This window comes from Parasteatoda tepidariorum, chromosome 11 (assembly GCF_982258835.1).
Source record: "Parasteatoda tepidariorum strain Cologne lab strain chromosome 11, Ptep-v5.0, whole genome shotgun sequence".
Taxonomy (NCBI): domain Eukaryota; kingdom Metazoa; phylum Arthropoda; class Arachnida; order Araneae; family Theridiidae; genus Parasteatoda; species Parasteatoda tepidariorum.
The window spans coordinates 58,351,107-58,371,222 of NC_141765.1; the positions used below are offsets into that span (position 1 = coordinate 58,351,107).

A 20,116-nucleotide genomic window follows, 5' to 3' on the forward strand; every position below is an offset into this window, starting at 1 on the left:
CCGGATGCGGAATTCGTATCGACCAGCCATTACCGGGATCGAACCCCGGCTCACCTCATTGGAAGGCGAACGCTCTATCCCTTGAGCCATCGCGGCTCCATAATCAAAGCCGACGAGGATTGGATTCGAACCCACGCGGGCAGAGCCCAATGGATTAGCAGTCCATTTATAGTGAGCCATGATGCCGACTTTATAGTGAGCCATGGTGGCTCAGTGGCTAAAAGCACTGAGCAGTCATTACGAAGTACTGGGGTTCGATCCTGAGTGGTTTTTTGAAGCTCAACTAGCTTTAGATACATGAGTACCAGTTTGTCTGGGAAGTAAAAGCGGCTTGTGCGCAATGCTTACCATATCAGCAAAATCAATATGGAGTCTTAACCTCCATGAACCACCTGGCCTACAATTTGCAGTTGCGAGAATGATTTAATAGTAATCTGTTTTTACTTACACATATGAAACATATGTTATGTATATCTATGTAATAAATATTATACGGCAGATAAATATTATGACAGGGGTGCCATGAGATAATTTTAAATCTTGTAAGAGAGTCCCAACTTTGAGAAGTTGGGGAAATCTTTCAACCTTACTAATGTTTTTAGACCAACCCAGAAGACAAATGAACTCCTGATAATTATTTTTATCAATGCATGAAGTAAGTTCTTGTCCTGCAGTCCTTTTTCTTTACCACATCAACTGAACTGTTTTATTGAAATAAAAGTTGTAACGTGAATTTTTCAAACCCCTATGCGATTCGTTAAAAAAACTTTGAAGATTTTTTTTTCTATTTGTTAAAATAATTTTTGAGATATTGCGAAATACGCAATAAGTAAAATTAACATTATAGGTGTTTAAACTCTCCTGACCAAACTATTTTTTTTCGGATTGTGAGTCTCTCTCTCCTTTTTTAAGTAAAGAATAAGAATCCATTAGAAAAAAAGCATGCATATTCCGAGAAAGTGCGCTTTTGTGTCCAATTTCCTAACTTAAAATATCGTCTGCACTAATAAGTTTGCTCTCAAACCATTAAGAGTTGAGTTCTGCTATGTGAAAATCTAATCATTAGATCAAACACTATGCAGGGTTTTTCATTTTTTTAATTTACACACTATCTGCAAATTACTCCTCTTTACACCTGATAGTTAGGTAAAGGAAGTTAATATGAGAGTGAAATAAATTATTACTGTTTTGAAAAATTTAAAGACAAGTCAGATTTGAAATATATAATTTTTTTGAAACTTACAATAAGAAAATTTTATATAGAAAAGATTAAATTAAGGCAAGTTATGTTACGATTTTTTAAATTAAAAATCGTATCAATAATTAAGCAAGAAAAGAAAAAAAAATTGCAAAACAATTCAAAATTTTTAAAATAATCCCAGTGAATTTTAAAGAAAATATTTTACTTTAAAATTTAAAAAAAATATCTATAACATTCAATTTCATATCTCAAATCAAGCTTTCAAATGTTTCAAGAAAATAATATTGACTCTTTGGCAGGTTTTTATTCATTTTTAATTGGGTATATATATATATATATACATATATATATATATATACATACATATAATATGAGGATAAGATGCTATAAAAAAACTATAAAAGTTGGTAATAAAAAGAAAAAAAATAATAATTGCATGCATAATAAATTTATTAGAAAATTCTATTCACATTCAGAGTCAAAAGAATGAGTTATCCTCAAAATATTTCTGCTTTTATAGAATAATTTTTAAAATCATACCTGTGTCATCATTATCTATTTTATCTGGATCAGAACATGAAGATAATCTTCCACATCCTTTTCCTCCAAGGTAATACCTATATAAGAATATATTTTATGAAGTAATGTTTCATACATTCAATGAAGGTAAGCTTAAGAAGTCAAAATATATTTTTGGTGAAATAAGAAAGCGATAAGTATTTTTACAATGATCAGACAGTGTATTTCAAACTAATTTTTTGCAATAAAACTTTAACTTGCAAATTAAATTGCTAGCAATAAAAACTAATTATATACAAAACCATTCTTAGTGGTCCAGTTAATATAAATAATTGGTTATATCGGGTCAAAAGTAAATATAGAAAATATAGCTCGTCCATCTTAAGAAGACAGATAAAGGCCAAATGAGGGTACGAATCCATTATAGGAAAACTTAACAAAAATTATTGGTCCACTTAATATATTTCATAACTAGCGTTGAACAGCTGACCCAATTTTGAGTTTACGGATATCAATGTTTAAATCCGTGGCCTTGTAATTTCTAACTTAACCCAGAAGACATGGAAACTCCTGAATCAAGAATTGAGACAAACAAGCTTTCATTGAGAACTTTTTGATGGAATTAATCCGCATTCGCATTACATGGAGAGGAAAACCACCAAAACCTCCCATTGTTAGCTCGACGGCTAGAGGATTGGTTCACTTAACAAAAATAATTGCTTATTATAATATTGTATCTATAGTAAATGTACAATATATATATATATAGCTCGTCAACCGTAAAAAGACAAATGAGGAACGTGTATAGGAATTATGTACGAATGCGTTCGAGGAAGTTAACAGTAAGCAAGAAAAAAGCTTCGCGTCAACAATTCGTCAGCACAATGACACACGAAATGAATTCTTAAAGGTTAATAGTTTACTTATGTTGAATAGACAATAAAGATTCTCAGGGCTAATAATGAGATAAGCTAACCTTTCTATCCGTCTAAGCTGCTTGTTTAAATCACTTTGATCATTAATGAGCTGCATCTGTTGAGCTGAAATTTGCTCAAGCTGCGATTGCAGGTGAGTAATAACAGCATAATTCTGGGCTTCCCGAGCCTGTTGAAGTCTATTTTTTAGTTCTTCTTGTTGACTTCCCAACAATTTCAATTGTTCAGAAATAGTTTCAAGACGTTCCTGCAAAATAAAAAATTTAAAATGCAATAACATTTTAAACTTAACAATATAAAACTACTTTTTAGATCTTAATTAGGTTTCTGTAACACATTGTTCTGCGTAAAATTACAAAAAAAAAAAAAAAAAAAAAAAAAAAAAAAGAGAGAGAGAGAGAGAGAAATTGTTTGCTGAATAGATAGAAAGATTTTTCCAGGTATTAAAATAATCCTACGTAATTAGAAACATTTATTATTTACATTGAATAATACTTAGCAACATTATATTATATGATTCAATTCGTATGCAATTTATTTTAAATTGAACAAAAAGAAATATATGATAGTATAGTTAATAAATTTGATTTTATTTATACTGAAATCTTCATTGAAAATTAAAATTGTCAAAAATTCATTAAACTACTTACTTATCAACAGTTTAAAAAAATATGTGCGAAAAGTAAAAAAAGAAAATAAAAAAACTAATGCCAATTAAAATATTTTCAATAAATTAAACAAGTTTTTTTAATTTTTAATTAAATAAATAATTATATTATTTATCTAATTAAAAATTAAAAGCATAATTTTTATCAAATTATCCTTTTGAACAGCAATTATTAGTTTTCTTAATTTAAAAGACTAAATTCTCAAGCAAATTTATTTTAAAGTAACATCCGGCTGCAACTTAAGTGGCGGCACTCAAGAGTTCGATTTATAAATAAGTTTAAAAACAATTTTTTAAAGTACAATATGTGTAATTCACACCTGTCTTTTCTTTCGTTCTTCATCCAGTTGAGACTTTTCACCAGCTTGACCAGGACTGGCATCTAATCGCGATCTTTTACAAGATTCTTCGTCGAAAGACTTGTTGTAGAGCTGCGACCTATAAATGAAAATAGTATTTTTGCTAAATAATTTTTAAAATAATAAAATTAAAAAAAACTAAATTTTATTTAAAAAAAAGTAATTTCTCTCTTTAATTTAAAAAGAGTTGTTAAAAGGCACATAAAATATCCAAAAATTGCACATTAGATATGACTGTACGGGAAAATTTGTGATAACTATTTTAAATCTTCAACCCCGTTAATAAAAAGCAACAAAATCTTTAATTTAACAAAATCTTAGATCTAACATCTAAACCTCAAATTTAAATCTAGACAAGGAAAAGGTATCTTTTTTTGATCGAAAATAAAAAAAAATTAAAAAATTGTGAATATTGATTTCAAAATAATTTTATAATAATAATATCTAAATTAATGACAGCCAGTCAATCAATAATCTTTAAATCAATACCGGCAATTCACTTGAATTTCAATTGAAAAATTTGATTTCGAATAAAACAATTAATTTTAGCATGTTATCAGCTCATATTATTCATAATCTCATAAATAAAACTAGATTATAAAAATCAACAAATATTGCTTATAAGTATAAAAATAATTATTAAATTTATTTCTTGCAGTTTATAACAAATTATATAAATGAATTTTTCATAAAATGTCTGAAAGTATAAATGCGTATTAAACTAAATAATATTAAGTGCTTATAATCCATTGATTTAACTAAAATGTTAGTTTGATAACATTAAAATTGCAATTTTCTATAATTTTACTATATTAGTAATTTTTTTTTTATCATATGTCACTGATATCTGGGTAAACTTTTCATTCCATGTCTTTGTTACAACGCTTTTATGAATATATATACTATTTTCAAGGGACATGAGAGAAAAAAGAATTATTATGCTTGTTTTTTTTTATTTGAGGATTGAATGTAAGGTTTATTACAATGGAGCATATTTATCCAAATATCATCCAATTATACTCTAACGATCTAATTATTATTTGAGCAATTAATATCAATCAAAAAGAGTTTTTTTTCCCTGAACGGATAATTTAGTTAGTTTTTTTTTTATCTATTAATAAAAATAAAGAAGATCTAAAATTTATAACTTTTTTCATTTGGGCAGAAGATAGACGGGAAGGTTTTTATATAAGTAAAAAATAAATAAGTGAAATAAACAAAAAAGAATATAAAACGACGAGAACAGATTGCGTAAGTATGCAATACCAATAGTATTTAAATTATTGTTAGATAGATATAAAATGCTAGTATTCAATAGCACAGCTGCCAATCTTAGGAATCAAAAATTAGGAACACTATATGCGACACAATTATACGCGCCAATTACGAGAGTAAGACAAATATTTAACTAATAAATAATAACATTAATAGACATATACTTAAATACCTTATGTAAATTAGTAAAGAAAATTATAAACACTATCTTTTAAGGGAAATTTTTAATATTTTATAATTAAGAATACTGGTATAATAGTTTAAAAACAACCATTACCTATTAATATGTAATTATTCTTCCCCAAATTATAAAACACAGATAAATATTAAACTACATCATAGACAAATATTTCTGATGCAAGTGCTAAATACTACAATACATTAAAAAAAATAATAATAGTTGTTTAAGATTCAATTTAGTGAAATGATCAGCAACAGCTATTGGAATAGTATTTTCCAATAAAAAGCTACTAAAAATTACTTCTGCACAATAATCACAGGAAGCGCGATTACAGCGATCAGAACAAGGGATTGGTTTAAAAGCAAAAATACTGCAATTTTACAAAAATTCGGATTTTTTTAATAAAAATATCAGATTTTCAGATTTGATTTAAAAATTAGGAACAAATCCGAAAACTTCTGGTCAGTTGGCAGCTATGCAATAATATAGTATTTTTTTTACTTTATCAATAATTACCATATTATGAGAATAAATAATACTAAATATAATTCAGATAGTGGCAAAAATATTTATATCGATTTTTAAAAGTTTAGTAAAAACATAAAACTAGTTTTATAAAATTAAGAAACATTTTGAATTACATATATTAGTTATTATATTTCTTATAAATTGCATTCATAAGTTTTCAGAGAAGCTAAGATTATTTTTAAAAGAAAAGTATCAATTATAATGTTCTATCGCAGCTAAAGAAAGTTTACTTCTGAGAAATAAATACTATATTTTCTTTTATTATGTATTCTTTTGTAAGTTCGTAAATTTATTGTAATGAAAATATTAATTAAATGCAGCTGATTTCGATTTCAACACATGGATTGACAGGATATTTTTTTTGCGGCTAGGATAAATTATTTTTAAATAAATGTTGTTTACAAAAATAATACTTGCATTTTAATTTTAATGTGCCCTCTTTTAAAACATGTCAAACATATTTCTAATTTTAAAAAAAAATTTTTTTTCATATACACGAGCTAGGTTTCCGGGAAATAAAATGTTAGTTTTTATTATTTTTATTTAAAGACTTATAAATACCTTTTAATTTCATATTTAAGAGGAGTATAAGATTTTTTTTAGATTAATAGGTTTTTTCCGTAGTTTAGACGACGGTTTAATTTGGAGAGAATGCTTTGGAAAATTTATTTTCAAATTTTATTTTTGAAGAATAATTGTTTTATAAAACGCATTAAACTTTACATTTTAAACATTTTACAAAGAAAATAAAGAATTTGTATGAAAATAGAAGAAAAAAAACGTCATCGTAACTGATTTTTATGAACAAAATTTGCAAAAAGTAAAAAAAATTGTGTCATGCTCTATTAATACAATTTTAAAGGAAAATCAATTTTATGCACCCCGTGTTCTTTTAGTTTAAAATACGGAGTAATATAAGTATTCATGAAAAAAGGAAGATTAAAATGCTCTAATACATCTTTCATACAAACAATGTGAAATTATCTAACTGTAATATAAAATATATTTACAGAGACGAAATAGACGATTTTATCAATTTATAAAAATAAAAATTAAGTGTGCTTCACACCCAACTCATTCACGCTTGGAACACAATCATTCTTCTTACCTTAATCTCCCGTACCGTACTAGGCGTTGATACTAACTTAATGAATACTTAGATAAGGTAGTATTACCAGTAATTTTGTACCTACCCTTATTAATAATTCTTACAATAACTAAATAAATAAGTAAATAAAAACAAATGAAAAATATGCAATACAATAAGCAAAATAAAATCAAACAAGTTAATATATTAGCTCAAAAAAGAAAAAATTAATTTCACCAAATGCTTTTGGAAAAATAATGTATATTTGTTTCAAAATAAAGTAATACTGCATTCAACAAATGTACCCGATTAGAATTTGAAATAAAGTTTTAGAATTTGAAATATTCTAAAGTATTGAAGTAAATTTGTTTTATTTCGCTTAATTTTTCAGGAAAAAAAAACTTGTGAGGAACTTCACACACTAAACTATGTCTGATCTAAGTTTGAATTTTTTATAGATTCGATCAATCGAAACATCACATATAATTATCAATGATATAAGTTGTTATATTTAATGAACTGATGACGATATCCAATTTGTTGTAATTTAAGTTGATTTTAAATTACTAGATAACTCAACCTACAACAAAATTTACAATTGTAATTGAGAGAAAAGTGTGTTTCGAAATAAAATAATCAATGAATTTTTTTTAATGAGTAATCATGCATAAATTTCAAATTAAGTGTACAAAGCTAGCGCAAACTAATTTAAAATATTTCTTAAAATGAATACACGACTCAATTATATAAATTAATCAGATATTTTATTTAAATCCTTTCATTTAAAGATTATGATAATTAGGTTAATTTTTTTTCTTCTTTTTCTGAACAGTGAAATAAACTGGAAAAAACCAGAATAATTATGCAGAATTTTTTTTTCTTGATTAAAATGTATGTAATTTTTCTAAATTTAGTTTGAAAAATGGTTATATTGGAAAATATAATTAAATATTTCAATTTATATAAAATTCATAAATATAATTGAAGTTTTAAAAATAATTTAAAAATTAAATATTAAATTTGAAAATACTTATTTTTTTATTTCAAAAATTAGATTTATTATATGTATACGTTTTAATTTATTTAAACAGATTTTATTTTTGTTTTTTTCAGTTAGTTTTTAGTTAAAAACTATTAAATGTTTACCTTAGTATTTTTTTTTTTTTAAAAAAAAGCTAGGCTTTTCTAAATTGATCCCATTTTCTTAAAAACTAGCAAGGTTTTAGTGAAAGATGTTTTAAAACTTGTATTCTGTTTAAGAAAACACGTTAAAAAAATGCAATTGTATAAAACTATTTTTCAAACTGAAAACAAAAAATTGCTATATTTTTAGAATATAAATAAAAAATATGAACATTCAATAAAGCTATAATACAATACGTATCGGCCCTAAACTTATTTAAATTTACAATAATATTTAATTTTACCTAATGATTTATTTAAATTAAAATATCTCTTTTGTATACACAGTGCAATATGTAGTCTAAAACAATTCATAAGTTTACAGGGATAAATTTTATAGAAATGTAGTAAATTGGAGATAATATTAAGAGACTGAACATATATAGCTATTTATTTAACTTAATTAGACTGAAATAAAATTAAATTTATCTAGTGCTATTTAAATAAAAAAAAAAAAGTAATTTTTACGGGGTACGCGTTTTTATGCGATAACAAACGAAAATTTCAAAAATTTTTATTTAAAAACAAAGTTAACCATGAAAATGTACCATTACGTATTTTTCTATTGGCTATATTTTGCAGAGTTAACAGTTAATAATTAGTGGTGTCAACAGCCATTTGCGATTTTTAACTTTTGTAAAAATTTTTGATAGAAAAAAATTTATGCATATTTTTTATTGGTGGTGCACAGCGTTATGAAAAATTTAGAAAGGGTACACAAATGTCGTAAGTTTGGGAAACACTGGTCTATTTGAATATAGACATTACATTACATTAGTCATGCATTCATGGTTCTAAGTTTTCAAAACATATTAAAAAAATATTTTTTTAAAAGTTTTTATTTTTAATTTTAACAATGGATAAATCAAGAATTTTAAATGGTTAAATTATTTGTGGTTAAATTATGAAATCACTAAAAATTATTAAGTCAGGGAAGGGGGTATTAGGTTTTGTTTTTAACCCCTTTCTTTCCCATCCTATCTGTGGCGCGTAACTACTCTGAGAAAAAAATTATGGTCAAAACTACCAGAATATGAAGACCACAATAAGCTCGATATATTTTACCGAAGCGCTTTGCTAATGATTTTAGTAAAATTAACAATAAAATATAGTTTTATAATGTGTGATAAAATTTGGTAAATGAGGTAAAATTTGGCAATTTTATCATGATATCAGAGCATGGCATAAAAACAATTTTTTCGGCTGAATTTACTTTTCAAATTTTAATTTATACTAAATGTGTAGTAATAAGAACTATAATTTTGAAAAACAGAATTTCCGGTAAACCGTTGCCATATGAACCGAAAAATTACCAAAAGGTTTTAATACCATATATTTCGGTTCTTATTACCAGAATTATGGTTTTTACTGTCAGAAGTGTCATTACCATACAGTACGGTAATTTTACCAGAATTTTTTCCACCGTGTATGAAAGGAAGTTGGAAAAGGGAATTATTGTTAGCAGCTAAAAATCAATAAAAAAAGAAATGAAGATCATTACCATTACATTGGAATGTATTGCATATTTGATAAAATATTTTAAACTTCACGATGTAAAAAAGAAAAGCCGAAACGGCAAAGGAACGAAACGTTAACGGGACAGAAAAGGCAACGCTACGGAAATAACGGAATCGAAACATCCTGCTCCGGACTCTAAACCAAGTTTTTATGAGCAATAATATTTGATGCTATCTTATAATATTTTTTTATAAATTACGAGTATCATCAACAAAAAATTTCAATAAATGCATTCTTTTCAATAATTGCTTCCTTTAAGAGCTAGTTATTAAATTTTCAGTGCTTAGACGGTTTCTTCAGTAGGGGAGAGTGGGGTCAATTGTAACATTTTTTACTTAAATATTTTTAACTAACAAAAAATCCAATATATCATCAGTATTAATTGACAGACGAGTAAAGTAGACTATTCTGTACTAGAAAAAAAAATAAATACCTTATTTTAAATGTTATTATATTAGTAATTAACAATTTTCGACAGTCGTGCACTTGTTACAATTGTCCCCACATACGGGGTCAATTGTAACAGTTCATGAATTCAACTAAAACATAGTTAATTATACATATTATCATAGTTGTGATATATTTTTTTATTGATCAAAATAGTAGTGATATTTTAGGAGTAAAAATAATAATGAGCAGAGACCTAAAGGGTTAAACTTTTAACTTTAAGGGGCTAAAAATTTTAATTTATGCTGTGAAAGGTGACAAATAAAATAATGCGCATGCAACATAATATAAATGATATAGGAAACTATTGGTGGTTCTTAAAGAGTTAAGTAATGGTTTGTTAACATAAGATTATTTATTTTCAGCTGTTACAATCGTCCCTTTACTTATTGTTACAATCGTCCCCAAGACGCCATTTCAGCTTTATTTGTTAAAAACAATGCTAGTTAATTAGCAAAACTAATTCTTTTTTTTATTGAAATGTTAATTGAGGTGTCCACTTACATATTCGGTTAATAATTTTTATTTGTTTAAGCAAAATTACTTTGTTACAATATAATATTCTAATACCAATATAAGTACTTACGTAGCGTTAAAATATCTTTTGTGATGTAACTCTTTCAAAAGTACATAAAAATGGTTGCCAGCAGGGGTGTACATGTAGATTTATTAAATACACCTTGTGCGCCACCTAGGAGCCAAATCTAGAACCCGACACTCGAAATTTTTGCTCTGTTACAATCGTACCCTGTTACAATTGACCCCACTCTCCCCTATTGAAAGTATGCTAAAAGAAATGCACCAAAACAGTGGACACGTGAATTAAGAGCAAAATTTGAATTTTAAAATGGGACTAAAAAAAAAAACATATTTGATTTGATGTAAATGATCAAATGCAAAACTTAGGGGATACGATACCCTAACGCAAAAATTACAGAACTGCTTTTCGTTTAAATAAATAAATTACACATAATAAATGCAATAACGCATTTATTGATGAAAAAAAATGTAAAATTTTTTAAACAAATAAATTTTTGAAGAAAAAACTTATTTTAGTTATTTTTTTAATAATTAGTTAATAATAAAAATAAAATGAGATTTTTGAGTTTTAGGCTGTAGTCTGTATAGCTAAAAAAGTAGACCTCAGCCCCTAAAGTAGGCCATGTAAATATCGGAATCTAACTCAAACTAATAATTGCCACAAAGATAAGATACACTGTAAGAAAGTTATGAGCGCATTGAAGCATAATACTGTTCAAACTTGCGACAACGCTAAAATGATTATTAAGTTGAATCACATTATCATATTTCTTACACACGATAATAATTTGAACGGAAACAATGTACAATTTGACACTTTAATAAAGTTGGAACAAATTTGAACCTTATTATGGTTCAAAGTTGAACAGGTTAGTAAAGTACCGGCTTCTTCTTTTAATTGCTGATTTTCTTGCGGCTCAAAAATTTTTGACGAGGGCGATAGACAAGTATAAAATAAAGTTATTAATTAATGTGAGTGTAAAAATTTTCTTTTTTTGTCGGTGATAAAAAACTTATTGGTCAAAGTTTATTCTATATCTAACAGTAATCCATTAAAACGTGTTATTAAGTACATTTTAAATGCATTTGAAAAGTTAAAACAAAAAAAAGGAAGGAAGATTTTTATTAGCATATTGTTCAATATTTTGGAAAGAAGGTTGCCATTTTTCTTAACTTCTTGGATATTGAAATATCCGAACAAGTCATTTAATAATAGTCAAGTTTAAGAAAACTAAAGAATTTCTATTTCGTGTTGTATTATGAAATAATTACTAGGAAGTTTATAAACTTTTCATTATATAAAAACGATTTTTAGCAAGCTTTTATTTTTGAAAGAGGTTAGTTTATAAAATTACCTTTTGAAACAGTTAACAGAGAGCTTAAAATTGTCTAAAAGTGTTTGACCCATAGGTCTAAGGTTTATTATCACTGGTACGTGCGAGAACCTACTAATTAATACAGTTAATTATTTTTAATAATTACTAAGGAAATTGTGATTGGTGGAACTTGATCATCATGTGATGAAACAGGTAGACAGTTAGTTGAATGATGAAAATTTATGCATAATGATCCTACATAATAAATTCAAAGAAAACAATCCATCAACTTTTATTCATTGTTTCCTCTGAAATTGAAATAAAAAATAAAGCAGTTATTAAGAGTAAACATAATTTTTATTTTCGTTTCATCGGGTTGATTTAAAGCAGTAAACGTTTCTCTGTGAAGTGCCTAAAAACAATGAAAATATAAAAATTTATATGATATTAGACCTCTATTTTTTGTAATTGCTTCAAAGAATTCAATTTCAGTACTATTGTACCATCTATTAGCGATTGCTACCGTTAGTTTAGTGACAGATGAAAATAATTTATTATTCTCATAAACATTGCGACTTAAATATTCCAAAGGTTTCACATGACAGTTTTGGATATTGAATCGGCCATGGTAAAGAATTTTTTTTTTTTAAACCGTTCCTAAATTGGTTTATATGCATGATAAAAAGCATTTTCCTGCTGATATACCGAATTAGAAGCACCAAATCAGGGACTAAAAGGAAGCAGGTTGCGAAACAGAAAAGATTGATATGGCGCAGAGTATATATGTCCAAAAACTCGCTGTAATTCATACACTCCGTCACGTGAAAAGGATTCCAAGAGCTTCAATCTCTTCCCATATGTCGACAAAAGCATTCTTTTCATTTGGTCATCAAGTCATGCCAATAGTGTTTGCAACCATCGGAGTCATCAAGGTTGAATTTCTTTTCATCAGAAAATATCATTTTATATTTTATAACAGGAGTTGAACAGCTGACCCAATTCTGAGTTTACGACTATCAATGTTCAATTTCGTAGCCTTGTAATTTTGAACCAAACAGAGAAGACAAAGGAGCTCCAGGATCAAGCATTGAGACAAACAAGTCTTAGTGGAGGCCTTTTTGATGGAACTAACCCGCATTTGCGTTACGTGGACAGGAAAACCTCCCACGCTTGACTGCAAGGAGACTCTAACCCATGGGTCGCCAAACTTTGTTGATCATCGATCCCTATATAATTTTTCGAAATCTCCATCGACCCCCATAAAAGTAATTTTCGGTTAATTAAGATAAAACTCTATTAGATACTGTGTTTGTACATTTATTTTATGATTTAAACATTTATTAAAGTAATAGTACATTGTGTAACAATAGTTTTATGAAAAATATATTAATGTTGAAATTTAAATACCTTAATATTTATTAAATAATAAGTAATTATAAATAAGTAGAAATAATAAGTAAAGTAACTACAGATTTATGGCTTCTTAACCAATGAGATGAGTGTGCCTGGTGTTTTTTGCAAGGTTCACTATATTGGGTTCAAAATTGGTCAATTTTAATTTTAAATCCCCTCGTAACTCCACATTCAATTTATTTCTGTGCTTAGTTAAGATTGAATTTACGTGACTGAAACCGGCTTCAACCATATAGGAACTTGGAAAAGGTTGAGTTATTTCTTAAAGTTCTACATATTTTTGCATTATATTTATATTTGTTTAGAATTTACTTATTGTTAAATTTTTAAAAAGCGTCTCCTGTCTAAAATTAAGAAAACGTCTGTGTTTTCTCTAGAAAATTGTACCAGTGTGTTTCAGTTACTGCACTTTCGTAAAAATTAATAACAGAAAGTTGATAATGAGAAATATTACAGCACTGTTGGACAAAAATGAGGAAAAAAGATACAAAACCACTTTTAGGATGCTTTATATTTTGTGAGATTATCTTGAGACCAAGTTTCCAAATCAAGTTTCAAGTTTCCAAAAAATACAATTAAAAAATGTCTTCAAAAAGTAGGATTTCTAATGAGTTATCCAAAGTCATCAGAGTCCATATGTTGAAACATTCTCCAATGATGTAAGAGAAATTTAAAATAGAATTTTTAAGAAAATGTGATGGCACCAAAAAATCTTGAGGAGGTCAAGACACTATGTGAAGGTCAGGAAGACAAAACAGAACCAGCGATGAATTACTAATTTACAAAGTAGAAAAGCTAATACACGGCTTGTTAATAGTAATAAAGAAAAAGTAGCGTTAGAAACTAGTAGCAAACTTAACAGTTTAAATAAATGTTGTTCCAAAAACGTGGTCAGCAAAACATGAGGAAGTTTAAAAATCGCAATAGTCATGGATAACATAAAATGCAATAACTAAAATATTAAAACTGTGCTATGATACAAGATCAAATGAACATAAATTTTTCTAAAAATTTGATTTTATCTTGCCAAACAAATATTCATGGATAGCATAAAATGCAATAAGTACAATATAAAAACTGTGCTTTGATACAAGATCAGATGGACATAAACCTTCCTAAAAAATTTCACTTCATCTTGCCAACCAAATAAATATGGATGGCATAAAATGCAATTAGTGAAATATTAAAGCTGTGCTTGAACACAATATCAGATGAACATAAACTAAAAAGTTGAGTTCTTAGTCAGTCTAACACTGATTGTATTGTAGAAATATGAAAAAGTGAGAGAGAGATCTGGAACAATAAATAATTTATTAATAATTCTTAAAGAATAGAAATAAATATTTCATTACTAATTCTTAAAGAATAGAAATAAATATTTCATTACTAATTCTTAAAGAATATGTAATAGCACAATAGCTAAAACAGTAGAAAACTATTGTAAGTGCAGAAGAATCTGAAACAACTAGAGAAAATCAGTTGTAGCAAAAACTACACATAGTAAGTTTTCTTAAAGGAGCCACACAAATGCATTGTTCTACTGAAAATTTGAAGATATTTATTTCGCCGAATTATCACTTTGTCAATCTAACACTGATTGTATTGTAGAAAGATGAAAAAGAGAGAGCGAGATCCGGAACAATAAATAACTTATTAATTATTCTTAAAGAATAGTAATAAATAACTTATTATTAATTCTTAAAGAATAGTAAAGAATATGTTGTAGCACAATAGCTAAAACAGTAGAAAACTATTGTAAGTGCAAAAGAATCTGAAACAACTAGAGAAAATCAGTTGTAGCAAAAACTACACATTGTAAGTTTTCTTAAAGGAGCCACAAAAATGCATTGTTCTACTGAAAATTTGAAGATATTTATTTCGCCGAATTATCACTTTGTCAATCTAACACTGATTGTATTGTAGAAAGATGAAAAAGAGAGAGTGAGATCCGGAACAATAAATAACTTATTAATTATTCTTAAAGAATAGTAATAAATAACTTATTATTAATTCTTAAAGAATAGTAAAGAATATGTTGTAGCACAATAGCTAAAACAGTAGAAAACTATGGGAAAGAGTGCAGAAGAATATGAAACAACTAGAGAAAATCAGTTGTAGCAAAAACTACACATTGTAGGTTCTCTTAAAGGAGCCACACAAATGCATTGTTCTATTGAAAATTTAAAGATATTTATTTCGCCGAATTATCACTTAGTTTTTATCTCTATAAAGGTTTATAGTTTAGATGAATATAACAACTTATAACACTTGACGTAAGATTCAAGTCGATGCCCTTTAAGGGTTAATATCCTTAACCCGTTCTTATGTATCACTTGTCACCTGTAAGGTGCAAAACATACCTTCAAAGTAGCAGCTGTCTAAAAGAAGGGATATTCACCTTTGTACACTACCTTTAAAAGGTGAATGGGAAAAAGGGTGCGCAAACGACAATACATGCTTTTTTTTCCCAATTCCTTTAGGGCCTCTCTTAGGTAATTTCGGTATACCCCTTTCCCTCTTGAGATTTCAGGGGGAAAAATCAACTCTTTTATGAAAAGGATTTTTTTTATTACTTCAAATAAAAAAACGTAATAAAGCAGTGCTAGGTTGGAAACCTAAAAAAAAGGTAGAAAAAAACTACACGACTTTAAAGCACGATATATACAATAAGAACTTTTTCTCATATAGGAAAATAGGTACTACACATGTGCCTAAGCCAAATGTCCTTCAAGTTCAATAACTAAAAACAACAATACTGGAATAAAAAAAAATCTTTTAAGGCTCTATAATGAGGTTCTTAAATGATATCTTCGAAGGATCTGGCATGAGATGAACTAACGCTTTTTAGTGAATACCTAGATAGCTTTGTAAGATTGATTTTAATATAGCAGCAACCTTTATCAACAATCTCAACAAGGTTTATAAATGATTTGCAACTAAACTATGCAAGCTTGAAACAATGTCAAATGTAACTATGCTAGTTTAGGGACAATGAGGTTCGCATTACGCTTGCATAAACAGCTTTTTATATAGAGTACTTTTTTATATAGTAGTTATAATGTAAGAATACTACACATTATCATTAAAAAATATTTAAATTTTTTTAAAATACATAGAATTTTTATTGTAATTAAAATAATAATATGCTAGCCGGAGACTTTTGCACGCCAGTGTTATTGATTTTATTTTCAGTTTTTATTATTTTTCGCCCTTAAGTGTCGTTTATTTGTCCTTTCGCCAATGTTTCAGAGGTTTTTAATCGGTATCTGTTTGAATTAATATGCGTGATGTGGCATGTAAATGTAAAAAATACGTACCCGGGGGATGTCGGGAATATAATTCGAGTAATAAAAAATTGAGCCATTTTAATGAGGGGAAAAAACTAATTTTCTTATAAAGAAAAAGCGTTTGTGATTAAATTTTTTGTTATATTTTAAAAATTACTCTAACATAAAATTGTTTAGACTCATGAAAATATTCAAAATTGAGAATTAATTGATTTTAACGATTTTTAACTAAGTATTAAAATATAGCCAACTTGGCAATTTTAAAAGCCCAATCAATTCGTCTAAGCAAGATAATAACTAAAGTTTAAAGCTAGAGCTTTATTTCGAACTTAAGAATCTCAAACAGGGTTTTTCCTCTTGACAAAAGAGCTTCGTAAACCACTCTTAAACATATAATTGTAAATTATTTTGTTAAAATAAAAATAAACTTCGTAATTTAGAGAATAAGATAGTATAAAGAAAAAAAAGCAACAATTGGAATAGCATAGTATAACACACAACCACTAATACCAATCGTATTTTTTCATATACCAATTCCCAATAATAGCAATTATAAAAACAAATAAACAAAAATAAAGCTTTACATAATTAAATTTGAGTTACTTAGTGCCTAATTACAATGTTAATAAAAAGAGACAATAGAAAAATCAATATTCAAATTGCCCTCATTATTTTAAGACAAATGTAAGAGCTATAATGTCTCGAAAATAAATCAACGTTAACAAACAAGAGCCAACGACAATTAGTTATAGCAAATTGAAAAATAAAAAATTATCGTCATTCAATTAAACTTTATTCTAAATTAATGTAATAAAATAAAACTAAATATAAGAAATTAGGCGTTCATTTGCGGCAAACTCTAAATTTTTTCTAATTAAATGACCATCTGGTTAATGGTAAATGTACTTTAAACAGATTTATATTTTTCTTTAATTTTTATAATCATAAAAAAAGAAGAAAAAAAAATCGAAATTTAAAAAAAAAAAAAAAAAAAAAAATCAGAATACTTAGATGAATTTTCTTTTAAAAACCTAAAACGTTTGTAATAAAAAAAATAAGTGAAAGGAAATTTAGTATTAATTTTATGAATGAATTACTTCGATAAGAGCTCGCCTTACATAGATTATTTAATAATTTTACTTCTAAAAATAGTTATCAAACATAATTAGAAAATTCGGCGGATTGAAAGCATATAATACCATAATAACTAAATATTGTATACTATAATAACTAAACATTGTAAGATAATAATTATTAAATAATAATTCACAAATGAAAAAAAAAACCTAGAATACGAAGGTTAATTCTTTTAAATGCCCAATAATTTCTAGTTTATATAATAGCTAAATATAATGAGCTTTAAGCCAGAAAACTTTATCATTACAGCTTTACAAATTAATGTTTGTACTCAAACAGTTAGGAATTTTGATGCGTGCTAAACCATATATTTGGTTCAAACTTGCGTCAACTTTTAATATGACGCTAAGTTGTAAGTTAAACCAAATTAACGTATTTCTTAAATTTGATTTAACGATAAGAACGGTTCAAATTGAATGAAAACATAGCGCCAATTTAAGGTTCTAGAAATTTTAATCACATAACTGTTCAACACGCCAAAAGACATAAATATTATGGTTCAAGGAGGAATTGATTTTTTTCAAGATAATACAAATAATTTATATTGAAGGAGTTTGTGTACAGTTTATTAGACAGAAACAATATGCATTGAGTCCTAGCACTTATTTGGAAGGATCCCCTGTACCTGGTAGAATCTGTTTCTAGGATTAAGGTTTTTTTGATTTGAAGCGTCATTAATTGAATATATTTTTATTTATACAGTCCTTAATTTATATATATATTGAAAATTAACAGAAGACAAAATCCTCTATAATTAATTACTATCATTATTAACTCGTATTTCCTGAAAAGAACAAGGCTCAACAATTATTCAGTACATAATCAATCTTATTCATTATATGCAATCAAACATTGGAAAATGTTTTTGCAAACACCTAATATTTTATAAAATTAATTTAAACAATAAGTATAGCTATAAGTTTCGTTTTCGCACTTATAAATTAAAGTAGAAAAAATACATTCATGCATTGAAATACAAAGCCTTATAATAAATTGCGCTAACAAGTTGTTTGAAATTATTGCAAACAATATAATTTCAAAATTACAACTTTTATATATGTTTTTCAGACCGTTTCAAAGTACTTCTAACACAGTTTATTTAGATTATGTTTTCACAACGTTAGTAAATCTTGAAAAACTACAATCAGATGAAACATAAAAATTGATATACAAATAATTATATTGAAATTTTTATACCAATTAATAATATATTTGTCATAAGAATTAAGAGCCGGTAGAAATGACATTCTCTGCCACTCAGAGTTCAAGATATCTGACTCGTTGACTAGTTGCGCACATTTCAAACTAGAGTTATTATGATGAGCTAGCTATATACTTAAAATAGACCAAACCCTTAAAACTGCGCAAAACGAGCAGTTTTTCTTAACTTCTTAAACCGTTGGTTTTGAATTAGCCATTGTTGCTCTTAAGCTAAAAATTTAGATATTCATGCCTTAAAGTATAACTGATATAGATGCTAGTTCCATATTGAGCTAAGATTAGTTCAGTAACCTGTATAACAGTTAGTGTATTACAGGTTTTCAGATAATTTTGTTTTAAAAATATTGTAAAAGGTATGTCAAACATAAAGTCATACTAAATCTACCAAATTCACTTCTTAGAGAATATCTTCAATTTTCTTTTGATATCTCTGGCTTTGTATTTTAACTGCGTTACATTTTTTTTAATACTGTAAAATGTACGTGATAAACTAAATCTACCAAAATACGTAAATATAGTAGAAAATAAATAAAAAAAATATGTTGTTTTTATTGGAAAATATTATGAAAAGAAAATCTACATATTTTAAGATTTCAAGCAATCATCAAGTTAAATTTAATAGTCAAAAGTCAATTTTGGCTAAAAGTTTTATGTGAAGACTATAGGTTAAAAATGTAATACACCAAAAGTGTTTGAAGCAAAATTGTGCTTAAAGAAGCTAGACAACAAATTCTGATGTGAACTAATAAAAACTACGGAAAAAAATAAGGAAATTTACTTCACACAACTTTTTTAAAAAAAATTAATAAAAATAGAGCATTTTCTTTAACTTTATAAACGCGTTTTTAAGATTATTGGTAATTTAAGTTTCGATTTTTTAGTGAGTGTTAGAAAATGCAAGTTTTAGAAAAACTATGATTTATTTTTTTCACCTAGTGCCAAAAAATAAATACTACAAATTTGAAGCGACAACGTTTTAAAGATTCGCTATCTGCCTCATAGGATTAAAATGTTGTTGAAGAATCAATTTTATAAAATTAAAATTTCGTTAAGAACACCCGAATTTGTGAAGGCCTATTTTTAGATTCTCAAAAATTTGAAACAATCAGTTTCAGACTATGAAAATTTGAGTGAAGATTCTATATTTCAGAGCTTAAGAATATAGCGAAGGATCCGTTTAAGGGAATTACACTTTTGTTACTATAATTGAATTGATTTTTTAAAGAAATCCCAGATTTTTTACAACCTAGTTCATCAATAATTGGAAAAAAAATGACGAAAAACTAGAAATTTGTTTAAACGA

At 26.8% G+C, this 20,116-nt stretch overlaps 1 protein-coding gene across 28 annotated transcripts in view; it reads right to left on the reverse strand.

Moving 5' to 3' along the window:
- Positions 1 to 20,116, reverse strand: part of LOC107450919 (uncharacterized) — a 653,937-nt gene that overhangs the window by 5,969 nt on the left and 627,852 nt on the right. For all 28 annotated transcript variants that reach the window (XM_087155134.1, XM_087155141.1, XM_087155138.1 and 25 more), the window contains 3 exons: positions 3,643 to 3,760; positions 2,697 to 2,902; positions 1,742 to 1,818 (listed from right to left, as the gene is read on the reverse strand). In XM_087155134.1, the coding sequence (XP_087011260.1) occupies positions 1,742 to 1,818; positions 2,697 to 2,902; positions 3,643 to 3,760 (401 nt within the window). The remainder of the gene's footprint in view (positions 1 to 1,741; positions 1,819 to 2,696; positions 2,903 to 3,642; positions 3,761 to 20,116) is intronic.